The sequence below is a fragment of the Neltuma alba genome, unplaced genomic scaffold (assembly GCF_004799145.2).
Source record: "Neltuma alba isolate B1F8T4 unplaced genomic scaffold, ASM479914v2 tig00011614_pilon, whole genome shotgun sequence".
Classification (NCBI taxonomy): domain Eukaryota; kingdom Viridiplantae; phylum Streptophyta; class Magnoliopsida; order Fabales; family Fabaceae; genus Neltuma; species Neltuma alba.
Genome location: NW_021636265.1, coordinates 62,482 through 86,850, shown reverse-complemented (window position 1 = coordinate 86,850; position 24,369 = coordinate 62,482). Strand labels below are relative to the sequence as shown.

The following is a 24,369-nucleotide window of genomic DNA, read 5'->3' as shown; positions in this document are numbered from 1 at the left end:
TAAGATGAAATTTGACAGCATGTTCGAGGAATTTTCCTCGTCTATTTTCGTCAGATGGTCGGTTAGATATAAATTATTTGGTTCTGTGAATTCTTTTTAAGTAAATTGTCAGAACAGCAATATAATAATGGCACCCGGGACTTATGGGATTTTAAGATCAATATAGCACGTGGGTTACATGGCACTTTGGCTTTTGTATTCATGTATATTGGTTCTACATTATAATTTAATAATATATATAGCTAAGTTATATAATTATTATTTTATTAATAGAAGCAAAATGTTATGATTTCTTAAGTTATAGCTTTCGGCAATGTATAAAATGGCACACGTGTTTTTATTCGATTTTAAGATCAACATATAGCACATGGATTATACGACACTTTGGCTTTCGAATTCATGTATATTAATTATTTAATTTATTCTTTGTTATATTTTAGTAATATATATATGTAGCTTCTTTTGTAATTATTTCTTCATTAGTAAAAGTAAAATGTTGTGATCTTGAAGTTATACTTTTCGGCAATATAAAATGGCACGCGTCTTTATTCGATTTTATGATCAACATAGCACATGGATCACATGTCACTTTGGCTTATGAATTCATGTATACTGATTATTTAATTTTATTCTATATTATATTTTAAGAATAAAATATGTAACTTCATGTATAATTGTTATTTCATTAATAGAAGTAAAATGTTATGATATTTTTCATTGTTGGACTCTATATAAACCTTTTTTTTTTTGGGCCAAAGGACTCTATATAAACATATCATCAACGCATAACACAGTAGATGAAACGTTGTTAAAATCTGCAACTCAGGGCTTTAATTTCGAACGTAAACTAAAGGATAATGATGCAACAATGATGACATGAGAAGATGATAAGTTAGAACACATGGCCATGGGTGGCAATTTGATCGTCCTTAAATATTTCTTCCTTTTTTTTAATTCATTCACATACATGCTGAATGAATTTTAAATATATGGTAATTTTAAATAATTCGTACATTTATTGTTTATCTAATACACCCAATCAGATAACACCTTGAATTTGGTACTATTTCTTCTTCTTCTTGTTTTTTTTTAATAGAAGCTATGCAGGCTTTTTGAGATTTTACATTACAAGTCTACGTTATAGTTTTATAAAATCATCAATTCGACAAGCTTATTCATACGTGTCAACTTAGTTTGGATATTTGGTACTATTTCTTTATTGTTTATATAAGTCGGCCATTATATGATTATTATCAGGCTATTTCATTTTATATTTAACGATCATGCTCTAGTAAAAAAAATATTTAAAAATTATGAAAGCATATAATAAGCCAAAACCTTCGTTGTTGACATCAATAACTGAGATTCAGAAGTTTTTAATTAACCAAAAACGCTTTTTTTAATGAAAAATAACGTGGGCCAAATAATCAAAACCAGTAATGAGCCCTGAAAGCATTTGTTTCAATTTTTAAATAGCTCTGAACTGTTAATCGATTAAAAAAAAAAAGTCAACTTTAAACACAAATCATGTGTTAAATTTGTATTTAAAAAAATATAACTTTGATCACAATCAGAGGCTAAATCGTGAGGAGCACGCCGCTCCATGTGATGTACGGCAGAGACGTGTTCCCATCCCTTCACAAGTTGACTTAAAGCACTAGGACTCCTTAACATTCTATTCATATATGCACATCCCAACCATATCATTAGAGTTCTGCACTTTCTCGTTCACTCTTGTTGAGAATCAGTGAGTCATTAATTTCCTGAAATATGGCTTTGACATTAACCTTTGTGAAAGAAACAAACCAGGTATCAACTTCTTCCAATGAATTTTTGTTTTTTTTTAGCAGACTTCTAATCTGTCGTTTCTATTTCCCCTTCTTTTTACATACCCTTAATAATTTCTATTTCCCCCTGCTCCAAAGAGTTTGAAAACTAGATTATTTTCCTTTTTTAAAACTTATATATCATATACAAATATAATATAAAAAAGATTGAGATTTTATGTTTAAAGTCAAAATAAATTTTTGAACTAGCTCTTATATGTTTTTTCATTTCATACTTTACCATTAATAGAAATCGAGATAATATATGAGAGTGAGAGGAGGCTATATTGAGCAAGAAACATTTTGATATTTTTCCCAAAAAAAATATACTTTTATATTTTTTAATAAAACATTTTTTAATTTGTACTCCTCCCATTGCCTTTTACAAGCACTAGATGTCTAGATCAATAGGCCAGATAAAATGTTGAATAATAAGCCGTACATAGTATTTTATATTGATTTTTTTTTTGTCGGTGTAGGTACTTTTCGAAGGAAATTCCTTTGTGAAGGAAGTGATACTAAACAGGCCTCATAAGCTGAATAGTCTCAATCACGAAATGGTTAGTCCAGTTTGCTTCTGTTTATTAATTAGCCATCTCTATTCTATTTTCTCCCAACACATTATTTTCTTGGCTTTTTTTCCGCAGATAGGTCAGATGAAGGAGCGATTGACGTTGTATGAGAATGACCCATCAGTAAAACTCATAATTTTAAAGGTACATGAGAAGTTGAAGATTTCTTGACCGTAATCGCTCGTTATTTAGGTTTATTTTTAAAAAAATTTCGGGTGCTGGTGTAATATATGGAAGAGTTAGGAAAACTATAACTCCATAACATAGATAGACTTTTCTTAATTAAATTATACTCTTAACATCGTACTGATGTCTTATGTCTATATTAAAATTAAAGTTGTAATTATATACAAAGCATTTCTGTTCTCTCTCTGTTTTTTTTTTGGACTGAACTTTTCTATTCTATTTGAATGCAGGCTAATGGAAAAACTTTCTGTGCCGGTGGTGATGTGATATCAGTAGTTACTTCTTCAATTGCAGGTAGGTAAAACGTTTAAAAGTCAACATTTTTTTTCTATGCTGCATAAGGTTAAAATAAGCATGTTACTGTTATATATATTGCGTGGCTGTGTGTGATTAATTTTCATTCGAAGTTCAAAGATGTTCGTGTTTAAAATAGTGGTGTGGTTGGAAATAGGACACTGGTCTTATGCAGCAAGCTTTTACAAGAAACAACTCACATTAGATCATTTGATAGCAACCTACAAAAAGCCAGTGGTGAGCTTGCTAACCTCCCCCCAGATTATATATTTTAATTTCTAAGTTCTAATCATCTGAAAGAGAAATTTAATGGTTTAATTAATAATATGAAGGTGTCTCTCATTAATGGAGTGGTCATGGGAGGAGGCGCCGGTCTATCCATGAACACTAATTTTAGAATTGTCACTGAAAGAACTGTATGTTTCATCTTTTCTCCTTCTCTCTTACATGCTCACTTCGATTTTATATATTCGACATGTTTTACAAGAAAGTCGAGTTATTTTGTTCAGGTGAAAAAATGAGTTATTTTGGAAATACCTTCTTACTACATTCTACTTTACTGTGAAAGGATTTAATGATAATGTCTGTGAGGGGAAATGTGACAGACGATTCACTTTTAAGACAATTTTATTGCTTCAACTAAGTTATATTGATTCCAATAAATTTAATAGAAGTAACTTATATCTAAAATTGGAAGAAGTAAATAAATTTCAACTTTTCAAAAAAAAAATTGTGCTATGCATATTTTCTTCTGAGCGGAACACATCCTTCATTAGCTATTATACATGGTTAATAATACATAATTAGTAACTAGTTAGAGTAATATTGATATTTATATTGAATACAATTTATTGTGGTCATTAGACTAATCTCGTACCATTATTAATTTAATCAATAGGTATTTGCTATGCCAGAAGTATCTATAGGACTTTTTCCAGACGTCGGTGCTTCATACTTTCTTTCGAGGCTTCCTGGCTATTTGGGTAATACACTAATCTATCTTTCTGAGTTTCTGTCTAGTACTCCATTATCAACATTTAATTTTAACTGTTCGATGCAGAAAATATTCTAATAACAACTATACAAAACAAATGATCCATGTAATCGTGGCTTATATAGATTTTATCATTCTTATTCAAGCAAATATGCTTATTTTGATTCTCCAATTTACATCACATGCATATATAGGGGAGTACCTAGGGTTAACAGGGAGACGTTTGAATGGAGCAGAAATGGTTAAATGTGGCCTAGCGACTAATTTTGTCCCTTCCAAGGTATACATATAAACATATATACAATTTACCCCTTCACCTGCATATAAATATATATATATGTATATATTCTCTCCCACAACATGAAACTACAGAATAATGCGGCATTATATATTATCATCACTTTCCTCCATGCAACAGAAGCTAAATTTGCTGGAAAAAGCCCTAGAGTCTGTGACAACTTCAGATATTTCAACGATTACTGCATTAATTGATTACTTTACTGAAATAGCTCATCTTAAGGAAGACAGCCCCTGGAAGAGGTAATTTTGTGATTATTCTGTTTCTTAATATATACACACTTTTCTCATAGCGCAAGACACAACTAAATGATAGCACCAGCAAATAAGCTGAATTGTTATGCATATGAATTAATTATGATAGTGCTTCTTTTGAATATATATGCTTGTGCGTTTTTCCCATCTATTTGATTTGCTTCCTTTGCTTTTTATATATATATATATATATATATATATATTAAATGCTTAGGATCATAGTTAATGAACCACATGTGGATGAACAATAAACCAATATTATCAGTCACAAAAAAAGCAGGGACTTCATTGCCGAACAATTTTTCATCAATTCTCTTGTTAGTTTACAGTAAAAGTTCATTTGACAAATTTTGCAGAATGGACACAATCAATAAATGCTTTTCAAAAGGAACTGTGGAGGAAATTGTTCTGTCCTTGGTACGGAGAGTTGAATTTGATTTTTCATTCTTAGAAAAAAGATCAAAATGGGGATTTGATTTCTTGGACAAGAATATCTTGTTTGAATGTCATAACTTTCGTAGGAAAAGGAAATGGAAGTTGATGGAGCAGAAAAGTGGATTGCAGATGCATTGAATTCTATGCGTGCATCTAGTCCTACAAGTCTCAAGATATGGCTTAGATCAGTAAGTACATATACTATGATGTAGCACTATACACTATTAGAAACTGCATTAAAAAAATTGCAAATTAATGAAAATGATGAATTAATGTGATGAGGTGAGAGAAGGCAGAGTACAAAGCATCGAACAATGCCTTCATCGGGAGTACAATATTAGCTGCCATGTCGCGCGAAGAACTGTGAGCAATGATTTGTATGAGGTCAGTATTAACTCCAGTTCTAAATATAAGAATTATTTTGTATAGTGTATAAAGGTCGTATAATTTAATTAAAAAGAAGCATCATTAACGTGGTATAGTTTAGTTGTCGAACTGTCCTCTTCACTGCGTGTCCATAATTGTAAGTACCAAGGTATCATGATTATATTCTATTGTGGCAAGCTTTATTTGATTTGAATAAGCTTGGATTTTATTGCAGGGTTCAAGAGCAAAGCTATTTGATAAGGACAACAAGGCCATGGTAAGACATCGGAGAGAGATAGAGGGTTTAATTAGCTTTCAATGCTTGTTTGATTCTGATTATAATATTGCATAACAATTTTGGTTGATGTTGCTTGTGTGTTGGGTGTTTTGATTAGTGGGACCCTCCAAAGCTGGAGCTGGTTAGTGAAGATATGGTAAATCAGTACTTCCGGGAGGTTGAAGACGAGAATTGGGAGTGTCTGCAACTTCCTCATAGATCAAACTTACCCAGCAAGCTGTAAGTGAAGCCATGCGAAACAGTTCTGGAAAGGCCTTTTACCTGGAAAAGGATATTTGTAATGCTTGGATGGGGTTAATGTCTCGGATGTTGGGTTTATTATCTTAGTCTTGCTTTAGTTAATAATGTTGCACAATATAGGTTGGACTTGTCATTACTGGACATGTAGTCGAAAGCCCACATGAATTTTCTAGAATTCTTTTTGAGGGTTTAAAGCTTCCGGGCTAAGTGCTGGTTCCAAAACTGGTAGGCCCGGATTCTTGTTAAGCAGGCAATAGCCAAATTCAGGAGATGTCTGGATAGAAATTAGATTATAATTTTAAAAGTTATTTTATGATATAAAAAATAAATATGTCAGATAAAATTTTATCTTGATTTCCATAAAAATATTTTTAAAAAGTACTATCTCCGGTCTTAATTATAAAAACTAGTTAATTAATTTGAGAAAATTAAGGAAATAAATTAAGTTAGTTATTTGTAATAAATAAGTGTTGTTTTTTCTAAAATATCTTTACTAATCAAGTATATTAAATAGAACTACCATTATTAGAAGGACTATCTTAGGAAAAAATACATAAATATTAGAGACAAAGTGGATCAGAGTCTTATATTTAGGATCAAAATAAAAGTCAAACGAGATCTTATATCAAGTGCAGCAGATAGTATTTTTTTGAGGTATCGAAACAACCCCTTGTGTGAGGTCAGAATATTACAAATACTGTCAAAATGGAATATTACAAATTCTTTTTTAATTACGACATTGTTCCGATTGAGCAATCCGGACCGCTCATTCACACATTCAATCACAGCCGTTCACTCTTTTCCAAATGTCGTTTTTGATCTCTCCTTCCTCCTCCCTCCTTCCTCGTTTCATTTTACGCAAACCGCACCCACTCCAACTTAACAGCACAATGAACATAACAGAAAAATGTCAGAGAGGTGGAGAGGTGGTCACCGCCAACCTAAGGTCATGGTTGGCACGTGATACTAGGGAGGTTGGTAATAGGATCGTTATTAAGATTGCCTATTTTGTAGCGTTTGGTAGGAAGAATTGAAAACAATCTGGACTGTGCAATGTCACAAAGGTAGGATTGTTTAAACCCACCATCCCCCGGTAATGATTTTCAGTCCTGGGATTGAAAATTTTTGGGACAAAAGTACCCTTAACTTCAAAATGGTTTCGGCGTTCGTCTCCTGCGTTGTTGCTGCCGTCCCTATCGCACCTCCCCATGTCGTCTTCCCCCCCCCCCCTCTCTATATCTTCCTTCCACCGTCATGTCCAGTCGCATCAAGTCATCTAAAACCCTAATCAATGAAGCTTCAAACAGCCATTGCAGAACCAGAATGACAAATCTCACCAAGAGGAAAGAGACGTGACGACGGTGGTGCAGGGTGTTGACGGAGAGAGGCGATGACGCACAATGCAAAACGGAAAATCGAAGGAGTGGCACAGGATGGTGGGGACGACGGCTAGAGATGTTGTAGAGCAACTGGAACAGCGGGGGATGATAGAGGTGACGGCCACAAAGCATGGGGCGGCAGAAATGCAGGAAGATGAAGGAGAAGAACGGCGGTTCCAGGCTTACCAATAGTGTTGGGAGTTCTGGCAAGGATATTTTTGCCTTCTCACATTTCAGATCTAATTATAAAATAAAATTAGTGAAATAATTCCTTCTAAACATTACTTCATACCAAACATAACCTTCATTCCTAATCCCAGATCCAATCCCAATCCCAATCCCATTTCCAATCCATTAAAATTAAATCTACGTGCCAAACAGGACCTTAGCTCCAGATAATCTGCTCCAACTCTGCCGCAACGGTGGTCTGTGTTGATTGGAGCAAGGCAGCCGAAAATGAAAGGAAGAAGAAGGAAGACGGTATTTAGTCGGAGCGGAATCTCTCCATTGAATCCTCTCTTCGTTATGCCTCCATTTAGTAAAAATGGCTTCTTTTGACCACATAAAAAATATCGGGCCACTTTTTTTTTTAAACCCTTTTCCAAATCCAGTTCAGTGCTTCTACAATGGGGTTGAGCAGAGGCTATGTTTCTCCTTCACAAAGCTGCAAGAAGCAACCAAGAACTGGGACTCTAAAGCCATTAACGAAGTTGGTTGGTTTCAGCAATGTGCACCTAGGCATCATGAACGAAAGAACAGAAGTTACTGTAAAAAGAGGAAACCCATAATCCGGACAAGGAAACAAAGAGTTTCAATCAGAGATTCAAATACTCTGTACTTGGCTTCTCTCATAATTGGATATTGCAACGTGAACAACAAGATTGCCTTGGTCTTTGAACACAAAGTCTCTATGTCAAAAATCGTCCTCCTCTCTCATGAAAACAAAGGCTCGAGATATGCATAACTGATACAAGATTGTAGTAGGGTTGAATTGAATTGAAAAGGCCAATATTTTTTTAATGTAAACAAACAATGCCGTTTTTACTCAATAGAGGTGCAGTGAAGAGAGGGCTCAATGCAGAGATTCCGCTCTGATTTGGATCCATCATATGGATGAGCTTAACTATGGTTTGACAGAGCCCCAACGTTAGACGCAGTCACATTCTAATTCCTTCACAAATGATGAGGTCGCAGTATGCTTTAACATTACACACACACACACGAATGCTTGTTCCTCTAACGGTAGTGTTTATGTTTAATGTTATATACATACCATATAAATATAACAGTAGTTCTATCTTTGCTCGTTAGTTATTTTCTGGTCTATGGCTTCAATCAGTTTAACCTTTGTCAAAGTAACGGGCCAGGTCATTTCTCTTCTAATATTTTAATCTTTTATTTGTTTCCATATATCTTCCTCTTCTTCGTACATATTTATGCTATCTTAATTTTGTTGACTATACACGCACACTCAATGAATGAGACCTTACTTCTGAAACCTATTAGCTAGCTTGAAGTGGCTAAAATTGATTATTTTAATTAATAGATTAAACAAATATATACTGAAATTTATTACATGGAGATTGAAACACAGTTGCGCAATGAACAAGATGATCCCAAACCACACTACTTTGATCTGGAAAACAAACCAAAAATTGGATTGATACTAGTAAAGCCCCCATCAATGGCTAAATTATGCCCACTTATGTACTTGGATTCATCACTAGCCAAATATAGCGCAGCTCTAGCCACATCTTCCTCTTGCAGATAAACCCCTTCAAGATTGGAATAAACACTCGAGCATCCATCATCATCTAATTTGAAGAAATCTTTTGCAGCAACATTTGCAATGAAATATGGAGACACACAGTTCACTCGGATCCCATATTTCCCAAGTTCAGCAGCTACGTTCTTGGTGAGACCCACCAAGCCATGCTTAGAACTGGTATAAGCATGAGTTGCCACTCCTCCTACACTTGAACAAACACTTCCCACGTTTATAATGCTTCCCTTTCTTTCAGGAATCATTACTTTGGCAGCATGCTTGGTTCCCAAGAAAGGACCGGTTAGATTCACACTAAGAACCCTTTCAAATTCGCTCACTTCATTATCTGCAATGCTTGGCTTAGCTTCATTTATTAAGACAGCATTGTTGACCATTATGTCAAGCTTTTGATGCCTAGAAATAGCACTTTTCACCGCAGTTTTAACATCGAATTCTTTTGTCACATCGCAGTGGGTGTACGAAGCATATTTGGATCCAATATCATTGCACACTGCTTGCCCTAGTTCGTCTCGTATGTCTGCGACTATGACCTTTGCCCCATGTCTAGTGAAGAGCCTCGCCATACATGCTCCTATTCCCCTAGCCCCACCTGTGATCAGTGCTACCTTCCCTTTTAATCTGCACACATATATCCAAAGGGTCAAAAGTAACCTTGAATTAAGTATAATGTTTTAAATAACAAATTTTCTTGAGCATTTTCAAATCTCTTCTCATTTTTCATCTTGCCTCACAAATTAACAAGTTAAAATTTCGGAAAATGACAAGTGGATTTAGAGTCTTACCAGTTCTATGTTTCATATATATATATATATATATATATATTATAAATCCGGGTGCTCGACACTTCATAGGGATACTATGTGAACAAGTTATTTCACTAAAAATCAATTGCCCGTTTACGAAAAGGAGGAACTTATCAAATTCATGAATTTTATTAAACCTCCGACTTTGCAACAGATTGATCTGACAGAAAAATAAGTTAATAAATTGACAAACTGAGTAGGATTTTAACAAGTTCACCTTGGGTTATAATAATCAAGATGACTAGATAGAGATTTTATTTTGTCCTCTGCTTTCTAATAATCTTTATAGTCATGTAATAAATAAGCAAAACCCCACAGCAGTTAAAATACAATTCGGAGAATTGTTCTAGTTAATGCTATATGTCGTACGATGAATCAGGAAAGAAAATAGATAAAGGGGAAAAAAAAAAGAAAGAAAGAAGAGCCATATGGTTTTTATGTGTGTGTCCGTGTATGTACATGATTATACCTTGTTGCCTCTAGAGCGAGCTGCGGAAGACTTGCCATATCTTGCAGAAATAACAGATGTAGTAGTATTGATAGCTTCAAAGGGACTCTGAAACATTCTTATTTTGAAAGATGAAACTATCTATGAAAACCTCCCTAGCTAACTTTAGTGCATATATATACACACAACCATCTTAAGATGAAATTTGGCATCCTCTTCGAGGAATCTTCCTTATCTATTCTTATCACGTGGTCGGTTAGAGATAAATTGTTTGGTTCCAAGCATCTTCACTGGGTCTATGAATTTGATTTAAGTAAATTGTCGCAATTTTTTTTTCGAAATAGTGGCACACTGGTGCTTAATTTATTGGATTTTAAAATCAATATAGCACATGGGTCATGTGGCGCTTTGACTTTTCTATCCATTTTAATTTAATTTAATTCTATTGTTTTAATTCTTTTATTTACCAGCGGATGAAATTAGTGGATTTCAATTTTTTATTAGTATTTTTAGTTTATCAATTATCAGTATAAACTTTTTTTATTACATCAGTATAAATTTTTATTGTTGAATATTAAAACAATTTGTTTAAATATTTTGTCGTTTGCTGTTTTTTTTGTGTGTAAAATCATCAAATATATTTTGAACAAATTCATGTATCACGTTCCATAAAATATTTATTTTCAGTTTTTCATAATTGAAAAAAAATTATATGAAATGTATAGTGATTTATTTTATTTACTATATATGTACATGTTAAATTACATTTTAATAATATGATATTATATGTCTAGTTTCTGATTACAACACCACATATATATGAAACATTGTTAAAAATTGTAAACTAAAGGATAATGACGCAACAACGGTGACATCATAATAAGATGACTAATAGGGTGTTTGGAAACACCCAGAATCATTTTTCAGAAGTACTTTTTCGCAAATCGAGACAAACTCTTTCACACATTTACTTCGTATACCGTAAAAGCACTTCTAAAACCATATTTTTATTCTTATCCAAACACCCCCTGAGTCAGAAAACATGGGCGGCAGCAGTTTCATCATCTCCCTTAAATTATTTCTTACTTTTTTTTAATTCATTCATGCCTAAGATGAATTTTTTTAAAAAAAATTAATGGCCTTAAGCCACAATATTATATATAAGATCATTTACAAATTTAAGACCAATGGCATTACTTTTTTTACATGTCCAGATACAGCTTTATTTTGTTAAATTAAGAAAGTTTGGAGTTCATATATATTGTTAAATTAGGATGGTCAAATCATCATAAAATAGATGTTCAGGTCATGGAAATTTTAAATGATTCGTGTGAATCGTTAGCACATGTCGCCGATGAAAAGTAAATTTGTCATATAGATCCAAAATACTCAATCAGATAACATGGAAAAAATAATCAACAATCGATGAAATATATAGAAGTCAGATAATTCGGTACCCTTTCTTTATTGTTTATAGGAGTCGATCGTGCATCGTATGATTATTATGCCATTTTATTTCTATAAGATTCTATTTTGATTTTAATATATTTATATAATTTGTAAATAATTTATTTCAAAAATAAGTATTAAGTATCATATTTAATTTTGTTTAATTGGAACTGTAGAGTTTGTTTTATAATTATTAATCAAAGTAACAGTTGACTTCCATATATAAATGATGACCTTTATCATATAAAAACCATTTTCCTAAGAGAAATATTTTATATCATTGCTACTGTTTTTTTTTCCATTTTTTCTAATGTAAATGTCGTGAAGTTTTGATGGTTAAATTTGATTTCGAACTTTGTCAAAATCATCAGAGTCAATTTTTTGTATGCTTAATTGTTGGCGTGATTAAATGATGTAACGCATATGAATAATGTGCCAATAAGCAATAACGAAAAGTTTAGTTTAACGATTATATGTTCTGGTCAAAAAAATATTTAAAAATTATGAAAGCATAACAAGCCAAAACCTTGGTTGTTGGCACGAGTAATTGAGATTAATAAGTGTTTAAATAACCTCTTAAACAGTGGGCCGATAAGGGCAAAAGAATTAAAAAAGTACTAATTAAGATTCCCTAAAATTACAGATGTGTGTGTGTTGTGTGTGTGTGTGTGTGTGTGAGTGTATAGAACCCAACCATATCATTACTTGTAAGGGTCGTGTTCTTCACCTCCTCGTTCACTCTTAGTTGAGAATTTGGGGCTTAAATTTTCTGAGCTATGGCTTTGACTTTAACCTTCGCAAGAGAAACAAACCAGCAGGTATCTATTTCTTCCTTTGTTTGCTTGTTTGTTTGTTTTTTTTGGACAAGCTTCTACTCTGTCATTTCTATTTCCCCTTCTTTTTACATGCTATTTTAGTTACTTGATTGGATTCATCAATACTTCATCCTTTGAGGATAATTAAACCCGTATGTTTGTACGAAACCTGAAATAAGCTATGTTGTTCATATCTCATAAGTAGTGTAGTTTCTAACCCCCCAATTTTTTTATTATTTTGAAAACTAGATTCGTTGGTCGTTAGTCGTTGCACAAAGGGATTTGAGGGAGAGAACTCGGGACTTGATCACTTAAACTTACCATTTACTTGTTATGAGATTTTTTTTTTTTATAATTATATTCATTTTTTAGGACTACATAGTGATTTTCCCTATATATTTCGTGTTGATAATACTCCAATAAAAATTATTAAAAGGAGGGTTATTTTGACAAAATCACTACATATTTTTACATATAACTAACTTATCTAATTTTCATAATCTATACAAATTAACTTTTATATTTAAGACAACCAAGTACTTATATTTTCTCCATCTGTTTCTCCCTCCCTCTGGTTTCTTAAAAGACAAATTTTTTTTTCTCCCCTCCCCTCTATTTTTTTGAACCAAACATAGTTTCTCCTACCTTATCCTCCCTTCCCTTGTCTTTTTGAAAACTTTCCAACCTAACAGTACTTTAATGTAAGAAATGATAACAGGTTCGTGTCGTTCCTTTGTCATTAAGTTTTCCCTTATATATATTGTACAAGAATCTAATGAGGAATAGTTTGCCCAAAAAAAAAACATATAATAAGAGGATAAAAATTAAAATATATAGTGTGGGAGAGGGAGGAGGTGGGGAGAGATGCTTAGATTGGGGAGTCTGCCACATGAACGCACCTACTTTTGTATTTTCATTTCTTTCATTCGTGATTTGAAAGACCAGGAGCAAGAGATATTTTGATGTTTTTTAAAACATACATTTAACTTTTCAAATTTTTAATTTTTTACGCTCTATGGCCTTGTCCTGTAGGTACTTTTCACAGGAAATTCTTGTGTGAAGGCAGTCATCCTAAATAGGTCTCACAAGCTGAATAGTCTGAATCACGCAATGGTTAGTCGAGTTTGCTTCTGTTAATTAGCTATCTCTCATCTATTTTCTCTCAATACATCGTATTCTATTCTTTGGATTCTAATGTACATAGAAGCGAAATACTAAAAACAATTCACTTTACTGTTAAATATATCTAAAATTCCAAATCCAATGCACTTTATTTATTAAATTTACAGCTTCTTTCAAACTATATCTCTATTAATGTACAGGCTAGGGGAGTCAGCTGCCCCTTGTCAACTGCGCCTTAATTTTGGAGTTCTTCTCAAATATTTTTTTTGCAATTCTTTTAATTATTAAATTCTAAATAAAATGAGTGACATTTAGATATTTTATTTGAAAAAAATGGTTTAGTTTTTAATTTTTTAAAATTTTTCAAAGATTTTACACCCCACAACTCTTAATGTACGTATTAGACGAAGGGTTTTCACATGAGACAATTTTCATTATAAAATATTGAAGAGGATATGCCAAGAAAACCAACATATATTTTTTTTATATAAATTAAATAACTAAATCAACTAATTTTTTTAATTTTTTTAAAAATTAGTTATCTAGCTTATTAACGATTATTGGATGGAATATATTGTTTGAACTTTGGACTTCCTATATATAGGTTTCTATACAAAATTTAAAAAAATCTTGAATAGAAAATTGCGTAATAATTAGAAGCCAAAGTCCTTGATTTTGACTCTTATTTAGAACAATTTTCTAGTCAAGATTAACTCTAATTTTTTGAAATTTCCCCCATACAAAAGATTCCCATACCTTTCCATAGGGGTGTGCATGGACTAGACTGGACCGGGTTTATTATCAACCCGAAGTCTGGTCCAGTAAAGACCTCGGGCTGAAAAAAACAGCCCGAGGTCTGGTCCAATCCAGTGCCAACCCGAGGTCGGGTTGGACCGGACTTGGTCCTCTGGACTGCCTGGACTGGTCCAGGCAGTCCAGACCTAAATTTATTTTTTTAAAAAAAAAAAATTTCTTCGATAGGAGGCAAAATTGTAACTTACTATATAAAATTTTGCACATATTTTAATTCAAAATTTATCAAATTTGATCATTTCTTTTCAATTTCCCAATGAAGTCATGTTTTATTAATTAATCCTCATCAATATAGATCTTAAATTGTAGAAAATATATATGCATGCTCTTTACTTCGAAAGTTAATAAATAAATCTTAATTATTTGAATAGATAAAAAATTTATATAGAAAAATTAAATCAAATTAAAATTATATAAATAATAATTTTAAAAAATCGGGCTAGACTGGACTGGACCAACTGGTCTGAGGGGTCAGTCCCTAGTCCAGTCCAGCCCGATGAGACCAGTCCGGTCCAGTCTGGTCCAGTCTTGTTTCGGGCCAATTTTTTCTGGACCGGACTGGACCGGGTTTGTTCGGGTTGGACCGGACCATACCGGACCACCGGGTTTTTGCACAGCCCTACCTTTCCATATGAAAGTGTCAATTTGTCTACGATTAAAAGATCAGCTGGGGGAAGCAACTTGGAGAACAATAAATCATTTATTAAATGCTAAAGGACGTTGAGTCGAATATTAATCAATGATTTCTCTCTCTATTTTTGCAGATAAGTCTGATGAAAGAGAGATTGACGTTGTATGAGAATGACCCATCTATAAAACTGATAATTTTAAAGGTAAATGAGCAGTTGCAGATTTCTCAACCATATAATATAATATCTTTCATTGTTTAAATTTAAACAAATTTTGGATGCTGATATAATAGAAGAATTAAGAAAAATAGAAGTATAAGCATAATTCTCATATAGGGTATGAGTCTCGAAGACTCAAACGTTCTTTAACCCCATAAAATATAACTCCATAACATACATAGAATTTTCTTAATTATTTCACCAAAAAAAAAAGACTTTTCTTAATTAAACTATATTCTTAACATCGTACTGATATCTTATGTCTACATTAGTAGTTGTAATTATATACAGAAAGCATTTCTATTGTATTTGAACACAGGCCAATGGAAAAGCTTTCTGTGCTGGTGGTGATGTGATATCAGTAGTTACTTCTTCAATTGCGGGTAGGTACAGTGCTTAAAATTCAACATGTTTCTTCATATTGCATGAAGGTTAATTAAAAAAGTGTTACTATTATAATATATATATTGCGTGTCTTTATGTGATTGATCTTCAAAGTTCAAAGATATTCGTCTTTAAAATAATGTTGTTGGAAATAGGACATTGGACTTATCCAGCAAGCTTTTACCAGAAACAACTTATATACATTAGACCATTTGATAGCAACCTACAAAAAGCCAGTGGTGAGCTTTCTAATATGCCAGCTTAATTAATTTCTAAGTTATAATCGTATGAAAGGGAAATTTAATGGTCTAATTATTAATATGAAGGTGTCTCTCATTAATGGGGTGGTCATGGGAGGAGGTGCCGGTCTATCTATGAGCACAAGTTTTAGAGTTCTCACCGAAAGAACTGTATGTATAATCTTTTCTTTTTCTCCCATACTTCTTTTGATCTTATATACTAGCTCTGGTCCCAATTGTAAGGCCTCATTTGTAGTCTACGAATGAGATTTACAAACAAAGCCTTATAATTAAGATTGGAGGTAGCATATTAGACTTGTTTTAGAAGAAAGTCATGATCTTTAATATAAATCGGTTTTCATTGCATTTGTTTTTGCGGTATTTAATGAATTATTTTGAAAATGCCTTCCTACCACTGAAAGTATTTAATGATAATGTTTGTGGGGACAAACATAAGATATGCATTCAATTTTAAGACAATTTTATATTCCTTCAGCTAATTTAATTACATTGATTTCAGTAAATTAGAAGTAACTTATATATAATATCAGAAAGAGTATTCAAAAAAAATTAAAAGCTGAACTATCATAATTTATTTTGAACAGCACACTACTTCCATGAGCTGTTATACACATTAATAATTAATAATTAATAACTAGATAGAATAGTATGAATATTTATGTTGTGGTCATAAGACTAATATTGCATTATGTTTTAATTAATATAGGTGTTTGCTATGCCAGAAGTATCAATAGGACTTTTTCCAGACGTGGGTGCTTCATACTTTCTCTCGAGGCTTCCTGGCTATTTTGGTAATATTCTAATCTTTATGTCCGCTATTCCATAGCAACATTTAATTTTGACAATTCAATACAGAAAAATATAATTCAGCTAAAAAATCAGTCAATTCATGATATCAAATGAAACCACTGTAAATTAGACCAAAGCCGTTCAGCCAAACAAAAAAAAAAACCAGTGAACCGAACTTCAATCCGTTCCATTAGACTCTAAAAGTCGAACAAAATTGAAACTGATTGAAACCAGTCAATGCAACAAAAAATGAGAGTCTATTTACTGGTAGAACATTCTCCTCTTCTCAGTTATACCAAGCTAGAGTCTATTGTAATTGTGATAATTATTTTAGTTGGGGTTTCATATATAGGAGAGTACTTAGGATTAACTGGAAGACGTTTAAATGGAGCAGAAATGGTTAAATGTGGCTTGGCAACTCATTTTGTTCCTTCCAAGGTATGCCTGTGTGTGTGCAGAATATAATATTGTATCTCTGTTTATTGCTGACATTACATAGGAACTAGTAAAGTTCACATCTCTTTCCTGTGTGCAACAGAGCCTAAATTTGCTGGAAAATGCCCTACAGTCTCTTTCAACATCAGAGATTTCAACAATTTCTGCATTAATTGATAAATTTACTGAAATCGTTTATCTTAAGGAAAACAGCCCCTTGAAGAGGTAATTCTGTTGTTATTTTGTTTCTTACTATGCATGAGCTTTTCTTATGGTATGAGACGCAACTAAATGATAGGACCAGTGCTTTTCTTATAGCATAAGACACAATGATTACAGTAAAAATTCTTCTGACGAATTAACCAGGCTGGAAACGATCAACAAATGCTTCTCGAAAGGAACCGTGGAGGAAATTATTCTATCCTTGGTATGCATAGTTGAATTTGATGTTCATTTTTCATTCTTAGGGGGAAAAAGTCAAAGTCGAGATTTCTTAGACAAGAATATCTTGCTTGAATGTCATGATTTTCGCAGGAAAAGGAAATAGAAGTTGATGGAGCAGAAAAGTGGATGACAGAGGCATTAAATTACATGCGTGAATCTTGTCCTACAAGCCTGAAGATATGGCTTAGATCAGTAAGTATATATGCGAAGATGCGTATATCATTACAAATTACATTCCAAATTTACAAATTAATTAAGTTGAATCAACGTGATTAGGTGAGAGAAGGCAGAGTACAAAGTATTGAAGAATGCCTTAAACGAGACTACAACATTAGCTGCCATTTCTTGCGAAGAACTGTCAAAAATGATTTCTATGAGGTCAGAACTATTTGACAAGAGATGTCATTGACTTTGGTGTTGTTTAATTGTTGAACTGTCCTCTTCACTTCTCATAATTGAAAGCATCAATCTATCATAATTATATTCTATTGTGGCATGCTTGATTTAATTTGAACACCTCTAAAAAGCCTGGATTTTCTTGCAGGGTTCAAGAGCAAAGCTGTTTGATAAGGACAACAAGGCTATGGTAACACAGAGGGAAAGATAGAGGCTTTCAATATTTGATTCTGATTATAATATTGCATAACAATTGTGGTTGATTTTGTTTTGTGGGTTGGTGTTTGGATTAGTGGGACCCTCCAAAGCTGGAGCTGGTTACTGAAGAAATGGTAAATCAATACTTCAGGGAGGTTGAGGATGAGAATTGGGAGCGTCTGCAACTTCCTCTTAGATCAAACTTCCCAAGCAAGCTGTAGACTGAAGCCACGTGGAACAGTAATGGACGGGCCTTTTAGAAGGATATCTATAATATTTGGATAGGGTTAATGTCTTGGGTATTGTGCTTATTATTTTAGTCTTGTTTTAGTTAATAATGGTGCACAATATAGCAAAAGAATGATAGCGGTCATGTTACCTTTTATGTAGAGAAAGTATTAAACTGATTTTTATTATTACACCAGGAGGAGGAGGAGGAGGTGGTTCTGAACTTTGAACTTCGACCTTCACCTTATTATTCTATCTGAGCTAGCTTGAAGTGACTAGGACGGATTATTTTAATAGACTAAACGAAATCCGATCCATAGCTAAAATTTATTACGACACAGTTACACAGACAAATAACTAACAACCGATGGTCCCAAATAACATTACTTTGGTCTTGAAAACACACCAAAAATTGGATTGATACTAGTAAAGCCGCCATCTATGGCCAGGTTATGCCCACTTATGTACTTGGATTCATCACTAGCCAAATATAGCGCAGCTCCAGCCACATCTTCTTCTTGCAGATAAATCCCTTCAAGATTGGAATAAACACTAGAGCATCCATCATCATCTAATTTGAAGAAATCTTTTGCAGCAACATTGGCAACGAAATAAGGAGACACACAGTTCACTCGGATTCCATATTGGCCAAGTTCAGCAGCCACATTCTTGGTGAGACCCACCAAGCCATGCTTAGAACTGGTATAAGCATGAGTTGCAACCCCTCCTACACTTGAACAAACACTTCCCACATTTATAATGCTTCCTTTTCTTTCAGGAATCATTACTTTGGCAGCATGCTTGGTTCCCAAGAAAGGACCCGTTAGATTCACACTAAGAACCTTTTCAAATTCGCTCACTTCATTGTCAGCAATGCTTGGCTTAGCTTCATTTATTGAGGCAGCATTGTTGACCATTATGTCAAGCTTTTGATGCTTAGAAATCGCAGTTTTGACCGCAGTTTCAACGTCAGATTCTTTTGCAACATCGCAGTGCACATAGGAAGCAGATTCCACACCGATATCGTTGCATAATGCTTGCCCTAGTTTGTCTCGAATGTCTGCGACTATGACCTTTGCCCCATGCCTAGTGAAGAGCCTTGCCATGCATGCTCCTATTCCCCTAGCCCCACCTGTGATCAATGCTACCTTTCCTCGTAATCTGCAGACATAGCATGAGGTCGGTGGACAATTTTCACGGACCGATTTTTACCTTACCTTGTGTTTGCAAAAATTAGATTAAATAAAAGTCATTTTTCCTACCACTAATCTAAATATACACGTAATCTTAAATTAGAGAATCCAAATCTTTTACATTCATACTGTGAAGACATACAGAATATTTGAATAAAAATAAAAGGAAAGTTAATTTGATGATTGATTACATGAATACATAGATAACAATAGATCCAATTTTAGTGCGCAAGAAAGAGGGGTTGGCTTCCTTGCTCTCTTGCCGCTCCCCATTCGCGCCTTGATTCCCTTTTGAGACACACACATACACATTTTGAATGAACAAAGACAAACTTATCCTATCAATATCATAAGATCCCCACAGAATCAATATGATATTTGTTTGTAAAAAGGTTCAAAAATATAAACTGGAAGAATTTCACTAAGATAATTAAATACGCCACAGGCTTAAGGACCAAACTCTGTGTGTGTAAAAATTATAATACTACTTCTGATCCAAAGTATAATAGTTAGTTTATAGTTCAAAGGTAGCAAATATATTTCATCACGAGTAATAATAAGAAAGGTGTGGTACATGTTATAAATTTTACCAATCATAGTTTAAATTTAACACCATTTCACGTTAGAATGATTTGAGAAAAAAAAATTCAGCTCCATCAATCAAATTTCATACAAAAGTGGAGAAATGCGTCATAAAAGGCAGAGTGAGAAAAAGAAAAGTTTAGTAAATATGATCCCTCCACTAATCATCTTTTCCCTACCTAAGGTACAATATGCTTTTCTTTACGCCTACATGTTCTCTTCCCAATGTCTTGCCCATCGCCATTCATCAACCATCAACCATCCACCACCCAATACTCTCTCTCTCTCTCTCTCTCTCTCATTTCTGCAAGTCCAAATATCGACAACCCAAGTCACTATTCTAATTTTTATATTTTATTTTCCATATTCGGCGTCTTCCTAAGATTCGGCCGATCAGAGAAAGGCTCTCCTCTTTAATGAATCATCGGCTTTGGTCCAGGCATTCGTATCTGGCCACAAGAAATGGGAACCAGAAAGTATCAAGCTATTACAGATTTCCCTTCTTTGCATGGAGATTTTTATTTTCCGCTTCTTTTGTTCTCTTCTCTTCTTCCTCCTCCTCCTCAAAAGTCAAAATCCGCTTCAGTTTCCGGCTCAAAACAGCTCAACTCAATCCAACTCCAACTCATAAAACGGGTTAACCAATCAGTCCGAGTCGGAAAAGAAAATAGATGAACCACCCCAAACAGTTAAAATACTATGAACAACAATTGTTCTAGTTAATGCTATATGGTATGATAAATCAGAAAAGAAAATAGATGAACAAAAAAGACAGAGGAGCCATATGATTATATATATTTCAGTGCGTGTTTATACCTTGTTGCCTCCAAAGCGAGCTGCGGAAGACTTGCCATATCTGCAAGAAATTACAGATGCAGTATTGATAGCTCCAAAGGGACTCTGAAAACCTTAGAAGACGAAACTATATACATATATACACACACATATGAAAACCTCCCTGACTTACGTTAAGGATGAGAATGATGCACAGATGCCATTATTACTGGAAACACTGTACCCATTGTCAGGGAAGCGCAATGGGCTTAATGCAAGCGTCCTTGAAAGTGATGTCATCAAACAGGTCTCATTTTCAATGCTAAATTTTTATGAAATAAGAGACAAGGATTTTGAAGTTGATAAAAAAAAGAATAAAAAATACTGCTTAAATTTAAAAATCTCAAATTAAAAATTATTATAAAATATATTATCATTTGTTTTCCAAGTATAATCAATTATTATTAAAATATGGCAAACTAATTTAAAATTTTAAAATTAAAAAGTTATTTTTAGGATTTTTTAAAAAAAATAAAGTTGATAAGACCGTAAGAGGACAACGGAAGAGATGGAAAATCAGTTCTGAAGGTGATGTGACTATACATATAATTTACGATCCGATTTGCTAATATTGTGTATTTATCACTTAAAATAATTGATGTGTGTGCGTGGGAGTCAAAACTTGTTTTCCTCCGCGTTGTTTTCTTGTTTTTTCATTTTCTCTATATCCAAAAAAGTGATATCAAACAGGTCTTTTTTTTTTAAGCACTGGAACAGGTCAGGTTTAGAATGCTGAAAAAAAAAAAAGGGATACGAAGCACCAAGGAGGCAAGGACTTTGAAATAAAGCAGTTAAAATGACAGCTGGGGGGGGGAGTGAGACCCAAAGGTGATGGGGAGTGGGGAGGGGGGACTATACAATATGATTTACAGGTAAGCATCCATGAGATGGCACTGAGACTTTAAATGTTTGAAAGGATTAGAATGAAAATTTAAAAAAAAAAAATAATTCTTGGAAGGGTTAGAATGAAATTTTTTTAAAATAAAGTTCATAAGACCGTAAGAGGACAACGGAAGAGACGGACAATCGGTTCTGAAGGTCATGTGACAACGCGTTTGTTTGGTTAAGCGGTAATAAACTCGTTTAAACTCAAATAAATGATTATAGAGTCTATTTATCTTGTTTAGGGAAATTTTTTTGAATTCCCGGTTAATAATGATTTCAGTCCCAATCGCACGTTTGAGGATAAGCTATTGGGAGTAGCTTTGCGATTGGAAAATCACGATAGAGGTTTCAACATTTAGGATTTCTCCTATTTACCCTTATTAATAAGTATTGTCAAATTAAAATTATATTTAAATAATAATCATTAATTATAAGAATTATATTAAATTATATTTCTCTTATCTACCCTTATTGTACTTATATGTTTATTAGTGATTTTGATAAATAGAATCCAAACATAATCCATATTCTCAATACCACTAATAAAAAAAAGTATCCGAACAAAAATCACAATTAGCCAACATTACTTTTAACCAGTGTCACTTGTAAAAATTACAATCACGTAAAATCACAGTTGTTTATCATTAATCTAAATGGGCACTATGCATATAATTTATGATCCGATTTGCTAATATTTTGTATTTATCATCTAAAATATGGTTTTTACTTAAAATAATTGATGTGTGCTCGCGTGTGAGTCAAAACTTGTTTTCCTCCACGTTGTTTCCAAAAAAGTGATATCAAACAGGTCTTCCTCCACGTTGTGCTCGCGTGTGAGCACTGAAGCAGGGCAGGTTTAGAATGCTGAAAAAGGAAAGAGGATATGAAGCACCTAAGAGGCAAGGACTTTGAAATAAAGCAATTAAAAGGACAGATGAGGGGTGGGGGGGAAGTAAGACCTAAAGGTGATGGGAGTGGGGACTGTACATGTAATTTACAGGTAAGCATCCATAAGTAGGTGCTGAGACTTCCATTTTTGGAAGGATTTTCCTCCACGTTGTTTTCAAAAAAGTGATATCAAACAGGTCTTTTTCTTGTTGAGCACTGAAGGAGGTCAAGTTTAGAATGCTGAAAAAGGAAAGAGGATATGAAGCACCTAAGAGGCAAGGATTTTGAAACAAAGCAGTTAAAAAGACAGATGAAGGCAAAAAAAAAAAAAAAGGTAAGACCTAAAGGTGATGGGGAGTGGGGACTATACATATGATTTACAGGTATGCATCCACGAGTGGGTACTGAGACTTTAAATTTTTGAAAGAATTAGGATGAATTTTTTTTAAAAGAAAATAATTCTTGATAACAACTGAGATTTCACTATTTATTATTATGAAATTTGTTGTTGCAAGTTATCTTCTTGTTATTGAATTTTTTTTAATAATTATGTTCTTTACTTAAAATTTTATAACAATTCTACCAAATTTTTTTTAATTTTAATTGCTAATATAGTATATTTATTATTATTTGAATTATGGTTTTTATTTCAAATAATATATATAGATATAATTTTAGTTATTATGGGTTTCTTGTCTAAAATGTCAGAATAATCTTTGATTAAGGGAGAATTTCACTGAAGGACCGCAGAACACAATTAATATCAAAGAGCCCCCAAAACTTTCTGAAACCTCACTACAAGACCAAGGGACAAAATTGAAATTAAAATTTAGAGTGAAATTACAATAATGCCCCTTCTTTTTCATTTTATTAAAAAATAAATATTAATCGGAGATATTATTCCGACCACCGAAGATCGGAAGTCCGGCCACCGGCGCTCAGGTGGCCGGAATTTTTTTTTGTTTAAAATAAGGTGGCCAAGGGAGGGTTTGAACCCATGACCCCTTGGCACACCAAAAAGTTTACAACCACCAAACCAAGCAACCCATTCAAACATAAAATGCAAATAAAAATATATATATAACAAAACAAACGTAACTGTTTGAGTATAAATGAACAAGTGAAATTAGACGATTTACAAGTAGAATTCATCAATTTACAACAAAAATTAGGCAATCTACAAATAACATAATAGAAGTCATAATCCCAAATGCAAATGTTTAAGTGCAAATGAGCAAGTGAAATTTGAAGATTTACAACAAAAGTTTATGGATTTACAACCTAAATTTGGCAAACACAAGAGAATGCACAACCCAAAATGTAAGTGTTTGAGTGTAAGTAAACAAGTGAAATTTAACGATTTACAAGTGGAATTCAACAATTTACAACAAAAATTAGGCAATTTACAAATAATATAATCGAAATCATAACCCCAAATACACGTATTTGGACATAAACACTTGTATTTGGGGTTATGACTTTGATTATGTTATTTGTAAATTACCTAATTTTTGTTGTAAATTTCTGAATTCCACTTGTAAATCGTCGAATTTCACTTATTCACTTACACTCAAACACTTACATTTTGGGTTGTGCATTCTCTTGTGTCTGCCAAATCTGGGTTGTA

General features: G+C 33.2%; 3 protein-coding genes and 1 pseudogene across 3 annotated transcripts; 2 read left to right on the top strand and 2 right to left on the bottom strand.

Annotated features, from left to right (window-relative positions):
• Positions 1-1,770: 1,770 nt before the first annotated feature.
• On the top strand, positions 1,771-5,746 carry LOC114715799 (probable 3-hydroxyisobutyryl-CoA hydrolase 3). The gene is made up of 14 exons (XM_028900692.1): positions 1,771-1,809; positions 2,306-2,390; positions 2,478-2,542; positions 2,815-2,878; positions 3,036-3,115; positions 3,211-3,294; positions 3,777-3,861; positions 4,067-4,152; positions 4,291-4,412; positions 4,781-4,841; positions 4,946-5,047; positions 5,142-5,243; positions 5,461-5,502; positions 5,621-5,746. The coding sequence occupies exons 1-14, from the start codon at positions 1,771-1,773 to the stop codon at positions 5,744-5,746; spliced, it is 1,143 nt and encodes a 380-aa protein (XP_028756525.1).
• A 3,022-nt stretch (positions 5,747-8,768) lies between these two features.
• On the bottom strand, positions 8,769-10,238 carry LOC114715798 (momilactone A synthase-like). The gene is made up of 2 exons (XM_028900691.1): positions 10,201-10,238; positions 8,769-9,546 (listed from the first exon to the last, which is right to left on the bottom strand). The coding sequence occupies exons 1-2, from the start codon at positions 10,236-10,238 to the stop codon at positions 8,769-8,771; spliced, it is 816 nt and encodes a 271-aa protein (XP_028756524.1).
• A 2,166-nt stretch (positions 10,239-12,404) lies between these two features.
• On the top strand, positions 12,405-18,353 carry LOC114715797 (probable 3-hydroxyisobutyryl-CoA hydrolase 3; annotated as a pseudogene).
• Positions 18,354-18,645: 292 nt separating this feature from the next.
• On the bottom strand, positions 18,646-21,022 carry LOC114715812 (momilactone A synthase-like). Its single transcript, XM_028900702.1, has 2 exons — positions 20,952-21,022; positions 18,646-19,521 (listed from the first exon to the last, which is right to left on the bottom strand). Exons 1-2 carry the CDS (start codon positions 20,987-20,989, stop codon positions 18,744-18,746), a joined length of 816 nt encoding a protein of 271 aa, XP_028756535.1. The 5' UTR covers positions 20,990-21,022; the 3' UTR covers positions 18,646-18,743.
• Between the last annotated feature and the right edge of the window lie 3,347 nt (positions 21,023-24,369).

Excerpts from the sequence above, each read along its gene's own strand:
- LOC114715799 (XM_028900692.1), top strand. The coding sequence starts at position 1,771 with ATGGCTTTGACATTAACCTTTGTGAAAGAAACAAACCAG. Across the intron at positions 2,543-2,814 it reads TAAAACTCATAATTTTAAAG|GCTAATGGAAAAACTTTCTG; the intron begins GTACATGAGAAG and ends ATTTGAATGCAG. Across the intron at positions 2,879-3,035 it reads AGTTACTTCTTCAATTGCAG|GACACTGGTCTTATGCAGCA; the intron begins GTAGGTAAAACG and ends GGTTGGAAATAG.
- LOC114715798 (XM_028900691.1), bottom strand. The coding sequence starts at position 10,238 with ATGGCAAGTCTTCCGCAGCTCGCTCTAGAGGCAACAAG. Across the intron at positions 9,547-10,200 it reads CTCGCTCTAGAGGCAACAAG|ATTAAAAGGGAAGGTAGCAC; the intron begins GTATAATCATGT and ends ATATGTGTGCAG.
- LOC114715812 (XM_028900702.1), bottom strand. The coding sequence starts at position 20,989 with ATGGCAAGTCTTCCGCAGCTCGCTTTGGAGGCAACAAG. Across the intron at positions 19,522-20,951 it reads CTCGCTTTGGAGGCAACAAG|ATTACGAGGAAAGGTAGCAT; the intron begins GTATAAACACGC and ends CTATGTCTGCAG.